The sequence below is a fragment of the Dipodomys ordii genome, unplaced genomic scaffold, assembly GCF_000151885.1.
Source record: "Dipodomys ordii isolate 6190 unplaced genomic scaffold, Dord_2.0 Scaffold139, whole genome shotgun sequence".
NCBI lineage: Eukaryota > Metazoa > Chordata > Mammalia > Rodentia > Heteromyidae > Dipodomys > Dipodomys ordii.
Genome location: NW_012267355.1, coordinates 4,148,181 through 4,161,345, shown reverse-complemented (window position 1 = coordinate 4,161,345; position 13,165 = coordinate 4,148,181). Strand labels below are relative to the sequence as shown.

The following is a 13,165-nucleotide window of genomic DNA, read 5'->3' as shown; positions in this document are numbered from 1 at the left end:
TTGCCTTGCATGCTCGAGGCCCTGGGTTCGATTCCTCAGCACCACATAAGCAAAAAGAAAAAAGCCGGAAGTGGCGCTGTGGCTCAAGTGGTAGTGTGCTAGCCTTGAGCTGAAGAGCTGAGGGACAGCGCCCAGGCCCAGACTTCAGGCCCCACGACTGGACCCAAAAAAAAAATTTAAAAAAAAAAAAAAAGGTACAATCCAAGAGCAATACCAAGACAAATATTCTGCCCACTGAGGTGAATTCTACATAAGCTAACACAACCATTTTAACCAGTTCACAATCTCATGCCACTGTTACCTTTAAGCAGTTGTACAAAGGGGCTGCCATTTAACAAAGCAGCTTTTGAATGCAACCTATCTTGCTCCATGCCCCCGTCATCACTTTCCTAACTGAGTAATAATATTCCACTGTGGGGAGCATACTACAATCCATTCACCCATTAACTGACTTGAGTTGATACTACCTTCAGCTATTGCAAATAATAACACCACAAGCATTTATTCTCCATGTTTAGTATTTATTTAGTCTTACCATTGTTCACCAGGATTGAGTATCTAGTTCAGTGCATTTTATTACATTCTCAGTGTTGTACAACCATCCTCACCACCCCCCATCTCTAGAACAAACCCAGCATTCATTCCCTCCCAACCCCCATGCCCCTCTCCACCCACGCCACTCCCTGATGACCACCGCCCCACTTGCTAGCTTCCACTCATCGGAGACCTCTGGCAGCCATATTGAGTTGCAATCATCCAGCAGTGGTCCTTTTGCGTCTGGGCCTACTTCACATGGCATGTTTGCGACCATCCATTGGTTTCAGGTAGTACAAAGTACACATCTTATATGTAAAAAGCAATAAAGTGTAACACTGTAGTAGAATGGCAATAGCATCGGTGACCTGCACAAAGCCAGCACCTCATGGGGCTCCGTGAATGGAGCTTTGCCAAGAAACAGACTGGGCTCACCAGAGACCAGACCTGTCCACCATACAGCTCGCACAGCAAGCCAGTGTGGCTCCCAAGCACTCGCAGTCTCTGGTCCCTTCTCATTTATACCATCAGCCGCCTCTCCTCCTGCCACTTCCCATTGAAAAGGATGATCAGGACAGGAAGAGAGCGGGGTTGGACAGAGCTTTGAGAAAGTTCCAAAAACAGAAGAAAGAATTTGAGTGGGAACTCTGTCCATGAGGTTCTGCTAGAATAGCATAGAAAGAACATTCCAGGTAGGGGAATGGTTCAGGGAGAAGCTACGAAGGGGATGGGTAAGGAAGAAAGCTGCAGGATGGGGGTAGGAATAGGACACCTAATCTGTTTTGCACAGGACTCAGAACCTTTCGTTCACACCTAAAATGGATTATCCTGAACAAGGACCTCTCCTGCCCGCTCCCTGCATATATAAATAAAGAAAATGTCTGCTGAGAGCTACCTGTATGTACCCCACAGCTTTCCAGCCAGCACCTACTGTACTTGACATTTCCTGTGGTGTCCCATGGAGGAGGCCTGAGGAATAACTTAACCATATGACAGCCCAAAGTCCTGATTCAAAACAAAACAAAAAGTACTAACCTGAGCATCAGTGGCTCATGCCTGTCATCCTAGCTACTCAGGAAGCTGTCATCTGAGCATCACGGTTCAAAGTCAGCCCGGGAAGTAAAAGTCTTTGAGACTCTTATCTCCAATTAACTACCAAAAAGCTGGAAGTGGTACTGTGGCTCAAAGTGGTAGAGGAATAGCCCTGAGCTTAAAAAGCTCAGGAGTATCAAGACCCTGAGTTTAAGCTACAGTATAGGCACCAAAAAAAAAAAAGTCCTGCAGTGTATGTGATTCATTTATTCAGACTCTAGACCACCTGTGCCTTTAAGACTGCTTTCTACAGACCTGTAAATAATTTTTAAGCCTGTTATGAATGCTACCCTAACCATCTTTTTCCAAAAGGTTTATGCCTCAAAATAAACATATTTAATCTTATTTTCTAAAGCATTCTTTCTTTAAGAAAACTATGATTCTACTCACTACTTTTGACAACACAGAAAGACATTTCATTGAAAAAAAAAATCACTCCCATAAAAAGAAATAAATGACCCAGACTGGGCTGAAGGCACAGCTCAAATGGTAGAGCACCTACCTGCCAAGCACACTGAGGCTTTGATAATGGAAAGAAAGAAAGAAAAAGAAAGAAAGAGAGAGAGAGAAGGGAAGAAGGAGGGAGGGAAGGAAGGAAGGAAGGAGGGAGGGAAAAAAAGGAGGGAAGGAAAGAAAGAAGAAAAAACAGAAAGAGAAAGGAGGGAAGGAGAGAGGGAAAGAAGGAGGGGGGAAAGAAGAAGGAAAGAAGGGAGGGAGCAAAGGAAGGAAAAAGGGAAGAAAGTAAACTACTGGATTGTTTATCACAGAAACAAGAACAAAATCTGAGAGGAGTGAAGAATAAGAACTTGGAATTTGTGGGTACCAAACCACTTACAAAAGTCATAATTTGGTCTTACTGAAAAGGCTTTATCCATTGAGATTAAATGAGAGACACTAAGCATGATGGCACATGTCAGTAATCCCAGCCCTTGAGAGGGAAAGGCAGGAAAATCTGAAGTTCACTACCAGCCTAGGACATATAGCAAGACCCTACCTCCAAAACACCAAGGCCTGGTGGTATAGCTCAGTGACTGAGCTCTTGCCTAGAATGTGCTAGAACCTGCTTTCATCTCTGGCATTGCAAAAAATCTAAAATACTGGTGACTCATGCCTGTAATCCTAGCTACTCAAGAGGCTAAAATCTGAGGAGCACAGTTCAAAGCCAGCCCAGGCTGGTTCCCAGAAAACTGGAAGTGGTACTGTGGCTCAAAAGGTAGCGCGCTAACCTTGAGCTGAAGAGCTGAGGGACAGCACCCAGGCCCAGAGTTCAAACCCCACGACTGACAAAAAAAAAAAAAAAACCCACTAAAATAAAACAATAAAATAAAAACACTTGAGGGCTGGGAATGTGGCTTAGTGGTAGAGTGCTTGCCTAGAATGCAAGAAGCCTTAGGCTCGATTCCTCAGCATCACATAAACAGAAAAACCTGGAAGTGGTGCTGTGCACCAAGGCCCTGAGTTCAAGCCCCAGGACTGGCACACAAAAAAAAAATTCTTTTGAATTTGTACCATCTCTTAAGTCCAGCTCAAAAGAGAAAAGGCACAAAATTTTCACATAAACATTAAGATGAGCTCTTAAAATATAAAGAAATAACATGCAATGTTATAAATACTGAAGGTGAATCACAGCCAAGGAAACACCAACGTGAAAACTTTGGTACCCTAGCACCACCCACTGGCAAGATGTCCTCATAGCAAAGATGAAACCTGACCATATATTATTGCAGAAGTACACTGTCTATATTGATTAGAGCATCAGGAAACTTTTTCCACCCATATAACTATTTCTGTAAGGAAAGAGAAGACTGTTTGATATGTTCAAATGGGTGAATTCATTACATTTGAGATTCAGGTCCAAATCCCCCAATGCTATAAAGACTTAACTTTTACAGTTGAAACAACAGATAAAATGACATTTTGTCTCTGTGTAGTACAATAAATAGTATCTTTAAGCAGGAGATGCCCACTTGCATCTCATTGCTAATGAAGAAAGTATAATATTTCTATAAATGAATATTAATAAACATCTACAATGAAGTCAACTCTTCCTCCATCTTTGACTAGAGAAGAATTGAAATACAAAATGGAAAGAAAGTATCCCCAAAACTGAACTGGAAAACATACTTTTTGTGGGGGACGGGAGCCTTAGGATCAAAGCCGCCAGAGCCTCAGCCTTATTAGGCAAGTGTTTTCTGCTGACCTACATCCCCGGGCCTGAGGGAAAACTTCATGAAAAATAGGTGTTTTCTTTAAAGTACCACATCACCTTTGTAAAAAATATATTTGCACATATATATATATAAATATATATATATGCGCCTTAATAGCCTTTCATTTTATCCTAATGATATTTCAATTTCCTAGTTATTCTTGTTTTACTTTCTTCAATGCTAGCATTCTTAAAATTCCAGCATAGAATACTGGAGTCATTTCTCCTCAAGTACAATGAGGCTTTAAGATGCAGAACTGCACACAAGGCACTTAATATCCGGTACTGTCTACACAGGCCTCTTGCCTTTGCTCTATGAAGACCAAGCTTCAGAACTTCCCTACAGATGCATCCTTGGGTTTCCAAAACAGGTGTTGGGGGCTCTGCTGCAGGCAGGGAGTATCAGCTGTGAGTTCCTTTGGTTTGAGAATGATTTTCACCTGGTCCATAGAAAGCAAGGTCTTAGCTTGCTTAGAGACGGCTGATTGCAGAGAAGAACATGATGAGAAAAGTCACATTCCCACAGACATAAATTGCCAACACAGCCTTTTTAAAAGCATGGCCCTGGAAGAAAAATTGAGACATAAGAGCAAGGACCGGCACCAAGCTGTATGTGAACAGACGAGCAATGAAGAACTTACCTCTGCCTCCGCTGACGTCAGAGACTGAAGGATCTGAATTCTGTCATCATCCAGTATTTGCACTGTCAAGAACAACATAGCCTATAAACACCATGTTATGCACGAACACAGACTTGAACATAAACTAGGGGAAAATAACCAATTCCTAGTGCTCACTGATTCCCAGGAATATTTAAGGCTCTTGCAAACTGGGACTTGTCTCAAAGAACTTAAAAGCTCTCTTCCAGGGACAGAAACAGAGAGACAAAGGGTGAACAAATGTAGCAGTGTAGTTACCAGGCACTGTATTGAAAATGAAGTATACAACTTGTGGGTGGGGACGGGAGGGGAAAACTGGGAGGGAGCTAGAAGAGGTGACATTAGCCAAAAAGAAACGTACTCTTCACCTGACTTATGTAACTGTAACCCCTCTGTATATCACCTTTATAATTACAATGAAAAAATGTCTTTTTAACCAGTTCTCTTTCTCCACCCATTGACACCACACCAAAATCCTAAGAACCTCTCATTTTCCTTTGTTAATGAACAACTACAAATTATATGTCTATGGAATATCACATTTCAATAGGTTGTGGAGTTGTTAAATCAAGCTAATTAACATGTGATGACAATCCAGGTTCTATGTATATACATATTTTAATTTTTCAGCTGAAATTCGGGGTGTCATCAAAACCTCAAGTACATAACCCTACCAAGGACCAAAGGAATGGTAGTACACACCTGTAGTCCCAGTGCGGCTGAGGCAAACAATCTCACATTTGAGGCCAGTCTGGGATACAAAATGAGACCGAGCTTTTAAAAAAGAAGAAGCCAGAGCAGGAGGACAGACATGTCGTTGGCTCTACAAGCTGCTGGGCTACAGCCACACCAACTTGGTCTTGTCCAATCTCATCTAACAGCTGCCCAGGCATATGGACTAGACACCAAGAGTTTCTTGTTTTGAGGTCACACTATTGGAGGCTGAAGACTAGATAGGACATAGAGATCTCAGCTAGTTCAAAATGGCTTCCATTCCCCACTCTGTGGTGGCTATAGAGATCTTGGCCCTGCTGGTCATTAAGACCCAACCAGAGAACACTGACAAAGTAGGTCTTGTCTAGCTATTAACCTAAATTCCAGGGTTCTGGGTCTCTCCTTCCTCTAGTTGTCCAAGTGCCCAGGGTGTGCTGGGTCTTGACCCGATCATCACCCAGAGTGCATGAACTTACCAAGATGGTCTCAGCTGTACTACCAGAGACCTTTCCCTTACATGTTTTTCAGAAAGCCCAATACTACTGATAGCATAGCTAGCCTGTAATCCTAGCTCCTCAGGAGGCTGAGAACTGAGGATCACAGTTAGAAGCCCGTGAAGGCAGAAAAGTCTGTGATACTCTTATCTCCAGTTTGCTAACAATAAGCCAGAAGTGTATCTGTGGCTCAAGTGATAGAGCACCAGCCCTGAATTGAAAAAGGCAAGTGAGAGATAAGGCCCTGAATGAAAGGAGGGAGGGAGGGAGGGAGGGTAGGGAATCAACAAGAAAGGGAAGAGAAGGGAAGGGTAAGGAATCACGTGGTAGCTAAGAAGTTACCACATAATGATCCCCTACCAGTACCAGGAAACTAACTGAACCCCAGCAGTTGGTGAGAACGTGATTCTGCTTCACTCAGCTTTCCTAAAAGTCACCTTTTCGAGAGAGCCAGTAAGCGTGTATCTCTAGGATGATTTCAGTTCCAATGTGCCAGCCCACAAATCCAATCATCGTATAGGTTTTCTGTGGACCAGGAAGGTCCAAAGCTGGTAAATCCATTCCCAGGAACATGGCTGCCACTAAGTATAAAAGAAAAAAATGTATTCAAATGTAATTCCCACCAAAAGAAGTCATTGTGTGCATTATATTAAAATAAAGTTGCTGGAGGCTACGGGCTCACAACTGTAATCCTGGCTACTTGGGAAGCTGAGGATCATGGTTCAAGCCAGCCTGGGGAAGGAAAGTCTGTGAGACTCTTATCTCCCTCTAACCACCAAAAACCCAGAAGTTGAGGTATAGCTCAAGTGGTAGAGAACCAGCCTTAACAGGAAAAGCTATGAGACAGTACTCGGGCTCCTTGTTCAAGACCTAGGACCAGCAGAAAAATAGAAATTAGGGGCTGGGAAGGTGGCTTAGTGGTAGAGCACTTGCTTTGCATGCATGAGGCCCTGGGTTCAATTCCTCAGCACCACATAAGCAAAAAGAAAAAAGCCGGAAAGTGGTGCTGTGGCTCAAGTGGTAGAGCACTAGCCTTGAGCTGAAGAGCTGAGGGACAGCGTCCAGGCCCAGAGTTCAGGCCCACGACTGGACCAAAAAAATAAAATAAATGAAAATAAAAATTAAACAATGAAAAACTCTAATATTTAAACATTTCATATTGAAAAGATGAGTAGGATTAATATTTAAAAACCAATAGTTAAGCCAGGCACTGGTGGCTCATTCCTGTAATCCTAGCTACTCAGGAGGCTGGGATCTGAGGATCATGGTTCAAAGCCAGCCTGAGCAGAAAAGTCCCCATGAGACTCTTTTCTCCAATAAACTACTCAAAAGAACCAGAAGTGGCGCTGTGGCTCAAGTGGTAGAGCGTTAGCCTTGAGCAAAAAGAGGCTCAGGGACAGTGCCTAGGCCCTGAGTTCAAGCCCCAGGACCAGCAAAATAAATAAATAAACAAATGAAATCAAAAGTTAATTATTGTTTTTTAAGGTTTAGCAAAGATTTAATTTTAGTATAGCTAACACTGAAAAACTGCAATTCCTGGATCAGATCTTTTGTAAGGAGTCCATGGACACTGAGAAGAAAGGAAAGCTAAACAGATTTATTGAAGGAAAAGCTAAGCAGAACTCACAGCCTGGGAATGGGGACAGTTCGGGTCTCTAGGAGAGTCCCATGACTCAAGACCACCAGACAGCCTGTGGGCCACCTCAGTCCCAGACCCAATCGGAGACTCCACACAGCCTGCACGGGCTCTCCAGGCATCCTTGGAACCTCTGGGCTTCCATCAGCCCCCAGCTCCCACACAAGTTGTTTGGGGCTGATGAGCCACGATGGGATAGATGCCCAGAGCCCCACAAGTGCAAACTGATGAAGGCCACAGTGCCGTAGTGTCTGGGGGCCTGCCTGCAGGACTGCTTCAACGCCCTATCAGGGGCGCAGAATTAAACCTCTATGGGAGGGGACCTTTGACCTGACTGCCTAGCCAGGCTCTTTCTCTGGTCTTATTCCCCCCTCTGAAGAAATATGATACACCAATTATTTAGGCACCTAAACACCCCAGAAAGTTCTTGAGCGTGAGTGGCAGAAGGAAGAAAAGTACGGAAGACACAGCTGACCATACTTCCTGCGTGCTAAATCTCATAGCTGGTATGTTAGAGCAGGTGATTTTCATCTAGGCCTTTATTATCTGAGACCACTAAGTGCATCCAATAACCACATCCACCTTTGAAAACCCTGCCTCCTGCAAACACCATAGAAATGAACTGGAGAGGGAGGGCTTAGACGTAAACAGCCTACCTCAACCCAATTCACAAAAAATGACCCTGAACTTGTGTTGCTCAAATGTACGACCACCAACATAGCTTCATCTTCTGGCAAAGATTTTTTTTTTTCCAGTCCTGAGGCTTGAACTCAGGGCCTGAGCACTGTCCCTGGGCTTCTTTTGTTCAAGGCTAGCACTCTACCACTTGATCCACAGCACCTCTTCTGGCCTTTTCTGTTTATGTGGTACTAAGGAATCAAACCCAGGGCTTCATGCACGTTAGGCAAGCACTCTACCTCTAAGCCACATTCTCAGCCCCAAGATCATTTTTTTTTAACTTAAAAAAAAAAGAAGTCTTAGAGAGTTTTAAGTCATTGTTAAGCCCCCTACACTTCAAACGGCAATAATGACTTGTTACCTCTAGAAATTACTTTCTGGATTTCATTGTTTAAGGCTGGTTTCTCCTCAACAACCAATTACTGCCATTACAAATGCATCTAAAAAAAAAAATCACTTAAGCCAAATTACAAGTTGGGTGATATAAACACCCAGCAATTAGATCTGAACAAGTGGCCTTGCACTTGCTTACCTGCAATTATTCTCGTAGCTGTTCCCACACTCCAATGGGTCCAGTTAAACATCTGCCGCCTACCAAAACACAGAACCAGTCAGTGTTCCTACAAGTGGTAAAGCGACAACTAGTTCCCACGGGAATAAAAATCTCCCCTATTGCCTGGGAATAGAATCTCCAAAACACATTTCCAAAGCCTTTCAAAGGAAATACAATTTCTAAGACTAGTTTGTAAGATGTGAAAAAGTACTTCCCTTGGAAAAGGGATACAGTTACCAACCAATGAGTATTCTCCTCTAAGAGCATTTCTGCATAAAAGCAACAGTACCTTGGGTGATGCACAGGTGGCCTGAAAGCTGCCAGAAGAGGTTGAAGGACTGCTAAAATCATCACTGTACAGCCCAGGAACGGGTGGTAACCTGCATGCTGAACAGAGACAGTTATTGTAACGATCTCAGTCTCTTAAACCCTTGATTTGAAACTAATATACAAGTCAGGCACTGGTGGCTCATACCACCATCTTAGCCGCTCAGGAGGCTGAGATCTGAGGATTATGGTTTGAAGACAGCCCCAGGAAGGAAAGACCATGAGATTCTTATCTCCAATTAACCACCAGAAAACCAGAAGTAGTGCTGTGGCTCAAGTGGTAGAGTGCTAGCCTTGAGCTGAAGAGCTCAGGGACAGTTCCCAAGTCCAGAGTTCAAGCCCCATGACCAACAACAACAACAACAAAAAGCCAAAAATGATAGAGCACTAGCTGTGATCAAAAAAGCCAAGCAAGCTGGGCACTGGTAGCTCACATCTGTAATCCCAGCTACTCAGGAGGCTGAGATCTGAGGAACAAAATTCAAAGCCAGCCTGGGCAGGAAAGTCTGTGAGACTCCTATCTCCAATTAACCACCACAAAACTGGAAGTGGTGCTGTGGTTAAGTGGTAGAGTGCTTGCCTTGAGCTGAAGAGTTGAGGGACAGTACCCAGGGCCAGAGTTCAAGCCAAGAATATAAGGCCCTGAGTTCAAACACCAGTATCAGAAGGAAAAAAAAAGTGTACTTACCCAACTCCAACCTCCTCTATATAGAAAAGGCAAAACAAAGGCAACAGCAGTGAGCGCAGACGTGGTGAGCATGAGCAGCCGATGCACCTGCAAAGGGGTGAGACAGAGCGAGGACACGTGTAGCCCTCACTACACGAGAGCTGCTGTCAATAGCAAGGGGGGTTCACTGCACTCAGGTTTTCAGCTGGCGACTGATCAGTTTATGGCCAGTAAAAATCAAATGTGAGCCTACCATTAAACCATCCAGCCTCATCGTTCCAAACCATTTCCTGAGAGCACCCACGCAGAGCAGCAGGAAGGGCTATTTCACACCCAGAGCCCACTTATTTGCCAGGTCCTGCATTTCCTCCCAAACACATTTACTCAGCTCTGCCACCAAGAACAGTGCTACCACCAGGGCCATGGAACAGCCAGAAAACAGCATGTACCATCGCCCCAAGAGCTGGCAGTACAGATGAGCAGAGGAGTGAAAAGCAGATAAAGCATGAAAGTCATTGTACCCATTGAGAGAATACGGAAATCAAGCAACCATGGCTCATGAATGTAATCCTAGCTACTCAAAGGGCTGAGGGCTGAAGAGCCTAGTTCAAAGGCAGCCTGGGCAGAAAAGTCTGGGAGACTCTTAGCTCCAATCAACCAGCAAAAAGCTAGCAGTAGAAGTGTGGTTCAAGTGGTAGAGTACCAGCCTTGGGCGAAAAAGCCAAATGAGAGATCAAGGCCCCAGTTTAAGCCCTGGTACCAGCACAAAGAGGGAGAGAATATTGAGTGAAAATAGGCACTGTTAAATGATTATACCCTAGATAATTAGTGCAAGCCAAAACTATTTCAGGGAAAGAAAGAGGTATAGCTACCCTATATGTGTCTAATATATGTATATATCTACCCATCATCCACCTATCTATCTACATATCTATCTAAAGCTATAGACATCTCTATATATTATACAGTGATCTAAGCCATTATCATGCATATAGATATTATATGAATATATATATTTAGATATCAATATAGATATAGACATAGATATCTAGGTATAGATATAAATAGATCTAGATATAGATGTAAATAGATACCTATATATTGATATAGATATAAATATCTACTTATAGAAATACAGATCTATATATAAATAGATATGGATACATTTATGTATGGATATATAGAGATACATATATAGACATATCTATATATACACATATAACTACACACACATATATATCTATATACATATCTAGATATATATAGATACATACAGATAGCTATGTGTATATAGATATATACATTTAGATCTGTATATGTATGCAGATCAATATATGAATATAGAGAAATATAGCTCTCTATATAGACACACATATAGAGATGATACATACATATAAATCAATATATCCACAGGTGCATGAGCACGCGCATACACACACACACGCACACACACACACATACACAACACACCATATTTTTCATATTTGCAGTCCTGGAGATTGAACTTGGAGTTTCCAACTCTACCCCTTGAGCCATGCCCCCAAGGCATGTAGAGGATTTAGATGGAACATGACCAGCAGATCTTCCATCTTTCAGACTGGAGCAGGAGAGGGAGAAGGGCGTGTAGATGAAAGGCATTGAGCAGGAGGAGGGCTCCTAAAAACAGACAGCCCTCCCAGCCAATGGGAGAAATGAAGGTAGATAATGAAGCTCAGGAAAGGGGAATGATACCTCCTAATAAAGTCACAACTGTTCCATCGACACCATTTACTTCCTACAAACATCCTACATATGCATCCTCATTCAACACATACCCACAGCCCTTCTGGTATATGAGTGCACATCTGTATTCCATGATGCAGGAAAGATAGCTAAGGTTGTTCTACTTTATAGACTCCTACTTAGATTTCCACTTGGAGACTGCCTTCCTGATCCATAGGGAAGGAAGATCATGGAAAAGAACACTTCCGGTTCCTCTTTCTTCGCACAGGCTGGGTTGATCCTGACTGAGGAGTGAGGGATGGTCCCTCGCTTACTGGCCCAGAGGACAAAGCAGTGCTCTGACACACAGTGCAGCCCACTGTGTCTTCAATCAGCATTCCCAGCCTTCCTCCACCCACCTTCATTCACTGCAGTGGGTGAATGCTCTTTCTGCATCTTCCCCCACCACCCCCACCACCCCCCCCCTCCCCCTCCCCGACAAATACAGGTATACAGAAGGGGCACTTGAGTCCTGTACATTACTAGATACACATGGCCCTAACCCAGTCTCCAGGGAAGACTGCCTCTTCACAAACCTGTCTGTATTTAGACCTCCATGAACGATCTTGTGCCTGGTTGGGTGCCTATGGCTCACATCTGTAATCCTAGCTATTCAGGAGGCTAAGATCTGAGGATAGTAGTTCAAAACCAGCGGGGTTAGGAAAGTCCATAAAGCTCTTATCTCCAATTAGCCACCAAAAAAGCTGAAAAGGAGAGCTATGGCTTAAGCACTAAAGCGCAAAAAAAAAAAAAAAAAGCAAAAGGCTTGTTTGCTACAAAAAGGATCTGAAATCTATAAGAGCTTTAACCAGATATAACAACACAGGGGCTGGGAAGGTGGCTCAGTGGTAGAGCGCTTGCCTTGCATGCATAAGGCTCTGGGTTTGACTCCTCAGCACCACATAAGCAAAAAGAAAAAAGCCGGAAGTGGCACTGTGGCTCAAGTGGTAGAGCGCTGAAGAGCTGAGGGGCAGTGCCCAGGCCCAGAGTTCAGGCCCCACAACCGGACCCCCCCCCAAAAAAAAGAAATAACAACACAAGCAGACATTGTTCAGGTGAAAAAGTTCAAATAACACAGAAATTAAGCTTTCTCTCCTCACCTACCTGAAACCAAGCTGCTTCTCTGAGCAAGAAAGCTTTGGACCAAACAGACTTGAAAAATCGGGCAACCAATACACCTGTGCTAACTGTAGTCATCCAGGCCATACACATGAGCGCACCTACAAGGGAGAAGAGTAAATGGATTGACACCACAAATTAAGCTGCTTTCTCAATGACAAAATGACTCAGAAAACACAGCTGGTCAGCTATGCTGGGAATGACCTACATGCTCCTGAAGTACCACAACAGCTTCAGACTACAGCCCTTCACCACGCGCATGGTAACCCTAAGTGCCCTAGGTGAATTAGTCAAATTGAGCCTCCTCATGTCTGATTTCAAGAAACAATGAAAAACAGGCTCATGATCCCCAGATCCAACTCCTGACCAACTGGAGGACCTGGAGAATTAAATTGACCATAATTTTCTGTCCCCTTCGTTTTGGGTTTTGACTGTAGGTGTTTGTTTGGGGTTTCTTTTTTGTTTTTGTTTCTGTCTTGAGAAAGGATCTCACTCTGTAGACCAGGCTAACTTCAAACTCATCATTATCGTCTTGCTTTAGTTGGGATTCAAGGCATTCATCACCATATGCGGCACACTAAAGCCATTTTCAAGCTTAACTGTGGCAATATTTATGGAATCTATCAGCCAATGGGAGAAATGGATGACCCTGAAGAATGTAAAAATAATATATCAAATAATGAAAATTTGAAGTTAGGGAAATGAACCCTAAGATATGTATT

The 13,165-nt window shown here is 43.4% G+C and overlaps 1 protein-coding gene across 1 annotated transcript in view; it reads right to left on the bottom strand.

Annotated features, from left to right (window-relative positions):
* Positions 1–4,217: 4,217 nt before the first annotated feature.
* Frrs1 (ferric-chelate reductase 1) overlaps positions 4,218–13,165 on the bottom strand; it is a 29,547-nt gene continuing 20,599 nt past the window's right edge. The window contains exons 10-16 of the mRNA XM_013031409.1: positions 12,429–12,544; positions 9,585–9,671; positions 8,859–8,956; positions 8,549–8,607; positions 6,140–6,283; positions 4,477–4,538; positions 4,218–4,399 (exon numbers count right to left, since the gene is read on the bottom strand). Coding sequence (XP_012886863.1) covers positions 4,307–4,399; positions 4,477–4,538; positions 6,140–6,283; positions 8,549–8,607; positions 8,859–8,956; positions 9,585–9,671; positions 12,429–12,544 — 659 coding nt within the window. The 3' untranslated portion in view covers positions 4,218–4,306. The remainder of the gene's footprint in view (positions 4,400–4,476; positions 4,539–6,139; positions 6,284–8,548; positions 8,608–8,858; positions 8,957–9,584; positions 9,672–12,428; positions 12,545–13,165) is intronic.